Source organism: Echinops telfairi, unplaced genomic scaffold, assembly GCF_000313985.2.
Source record: "Echinops telfairi isolate 266 unplaced genomic scaffold, ASM31398v2 ScPeMD7_5868;HRSCAF=6743_1, whole genome shotgun sequence".
Taxonomy (NCBI): Eukaryota; Metazoa; Chordata; class Mammalia; order Afrosoricida; family Tenrecidae; genus Echinops; species Echinops telfairi.
Genome location: NW_022109768.1, coordinates 4233869 through 4236907, shown reverse-complemented (window position 1 = coordinate 4236907; position 3039 = coordinate 4233869). Strand labels below are relative to the sequence as shown.

At 37.8% G+C, this 3039-nt stretch overlaps 1 protein-coding gene across 2 annotated transcripts in view; it reads left to right on the top strand.

Moving 5' to 3' along the window:
- The window catches only part of ARFIP1 (ADP ribosylation factor interacting protein 1), a 128359-nt gene that overhangs the window by 54029 nt on the left and 71291 nt on the right, over positions 1 to 3039 (top strand). For both annotated transcript variants that reach the window (XM_004708712.2, XM_030887192.2), the window contains exon 3: positions 557 to 665. In XM_004708712.2, the coding sequence (XP_004708769.2) occupies positions 557 to 665 (109 nt within the window). The remainder of the gene's footprint in view (positions 1 to 556; positions 666 to 3039) is intronic.

Genomic DNA, 3039 nt, shown 5'->3' with positions numbered 1-3039 from the left:
TATGTAGATCATTGTGATCAGTTCCCCCTTTCTCCCCCATCTTCCCCTTACCCTCCTGGTATCTCTACTCTAATTGGCCCTGAGGAGTTTATCTGTCCTGGATTCCCTGTGTTTCCAGCTCTTATCTGTACCAGTGTACATCCTCTGGTCTAGCTGGATTTGAAAGGTAGAATTGGGGTCATGATAGGGGGAAGCATTACAAAACTAGAGGAAAGTTGTATGTTTCATCATTGCTACACTGCACCCTGACTGGCTCATCTCCTCCCTGCCACCTTTCTATAAGGGGATGTCCAGTTGCCTGCAGATGAGCTTTGGGTCTCCACTCCACACTCCCCCTCATTCACAAAAATATGATTTTTTGTTCTTTGGTTAAGCCAAGTTTTTTCAGCACATTTTAAATGCCGTTTTTGTGGTAAAATTAGGTGCCTCAGCTGATATTCAGGTATATATGGTACTACATAGTGGAGAGAAAATAGTTTAAGAAGGACACAATTATAGTGAATTTATGTGTTGTCAGGTTTTTTACAAGGATTTTCTCTTTTATTCAAATACTAAGGATTTGAAACGTTCATTGCCAGCTGGCCTTGGTCTCTCAGAAACCCAGATTACGTCCCATGGCTTTGACAGTACCAAAGAGGGAATTATTGAAGGAGGAGCATTTCAAGGTAAGAACTCGTTTGTCATTTAAAGGAGCTGGGATGAAAGACTGAAGAAATTCAGCAAATGCTACCCTCTGGTCTGTGATAACACAAAAAAAATTCTTTTTGTTTGTTTGTTTTGGGTTTTAGTTTAATATAGGAATAGTTTTCATTGTAGTGATATAAATAGATCAGTGTGTAAAAAAAGTTTCACTTATTATTTAAAGATAGATTTTAAAATACAAATAACACCCTAAAACTGAATAAGAAGTGGAGGTTTTGATTGCTTTAGCTTATAACTACAAATTTTATAGCTACAAATCAGCACTGATTTGTATAAATATACATTTCCTATTTCAAAGCAATTTTTTAAATGAACTTTTCCCTACTCTACGGGCTGCATAGGAGACCCTAAGACGACTCTCAGGTTTAGTATCGCTAGGACACGTAACAGGACTTGGCATATAGATAGACACACAGTTGTGATTTCTTACAGTGACAGAATACCAAGCACCTGCAGCAAAAAGAAAATGCACATGAAGCAAAGCCTTTTGTGGCAGCGAGGTGGTTCTCTCCCAGTGAAGTCATGCCGAGCCAGACTCACTGCCACCAAGTCAGTTTCCGCTCACAGCCACCCTGTGCAGGTTTTCCCAAGCTGTAAATCTTGCCAGAAGCTGATAGCCTCATCTTTGTTCCACAGAGTGATTGGTGGGTTTGAACCACCAACTTTGTACTTGGCAGTTCAATTCACTTACCTGACAGCACCACCATAGTTCCTTATGCATTGTAACAACCCCGATAAAATGTTACCATCCATGAAGGCAAGTTAAGAGACTTTACTAGCCAAGGCTTTTACTGGCATGTGGTCACAGAGACACCCTCTGCCTAGCATATGCCAGAATTATAGACCCACCCCCAAAAGACACCCACTTTGAATCATTTTTGCTTAGTGAGCCACACTTAGGCTCTCTTCTGAAATACAGGTTCCCAGACACCTGTCCAAGCATAACTGTATAAGTAGGGTTTTTAAAAGATGATCATATAGGCCTTCTATATTCATTCATTTCTGCATACATACCCATAGATATCTGTTTTTAATAGACTAGTTACCTCTTTTAATGATCTTGCCTCTTAATAATTTTTTCTCAAGTGATTTTTTTATTCCTTCTCTTTTTCAATACTAGTGCGATAGTGATTCCATGTAGGCATTTAGAGGTATGCAATGGATCGTTTTCTTTTTTTTCCTTAACTAAACCGTAAGCAAAATAATCCTAGTTGTTGATGTTCAAACTCACCAGCATCACTGCCATCAAGTCAGTGCCCAGTCACAATGATCCCTTATGGGTTTTCGAGACTAACGTTTACAGGAGTAGAAAGCCCAGTCTTCCTCCTGCAGAGCTGCTGGTGGTTTCAAACTGCCAACCATGCAGGTCACAGCCCAACACCTAACCACTGTACCACCAGGGCTCCTTAGTAGTTGATGTTAAATGAAGTATAATTTTAATATCATTTCAGAGTGAAAAAAGGTCTTCATGATTTTACAACCTTTTAATAGTTGTATTGATGTGTAATTCATATATAATTTTAATCATCAGTCATACTGAGAGGAGTTGCATAATCAGCACAATCAGTTTCAGAACATTTTCTTCCTTCTTGTACTCATAGTTGTTCTCCCCAACCTCCCTGGCCATGTCCTTACGTAATAATTAATTCAGTTACTGTTTATAGATATATCAATCCTGGATTTCACGTACAGAAACCATGCAAAACACGAACAAGCCAAAACAATAACAACTGAAAAGCTCCACTGAAAAGAAAGCAGAAAATATTAAAAACTGAAACAACTTTAAAAGGGGTCAAAAGGGAGATCAAATGATAAGTTGTTACATTCTAACATACTGTACTAATAAACAATGCTTTCTTCAAGAACAAACTAGATTTTAAAATCTATTCTTCATTAAATGAGCCCTGGAAATAGGCTTTTAGGATAATCTAGTATAATAACCTCTGCTACAGACTGTAACATGAGTGGGATATTTCGTGACTACATTTTCATCCCTTTTCCTTTTAATGTTCAGAAAAATAAAGATGTGAAAAAGAGAAAGCATGTTAATTTGTTTAGTAACCATTGTGTGGCGTTCGTATCTATGGGATAACTGAATATGAAACAGCGTGTGAGCCCTTTTAAAGTGCTCCCAGGGAGATATAATTCTTTAAATAACATGATACCTACCATTGATATAGCACTCACAAATTTTAAAATTTAAATGTCAACAAACACAAAAATTAGTTTTACTAGTTGTACTTGTCCTTTTGTGCTTGGCTTACTTTTCTCAGCATGATTTCTTCCAGTTCTTCCCATGCAGCGATGTGCTTCATACGTTCATCACTGATTTTTTAG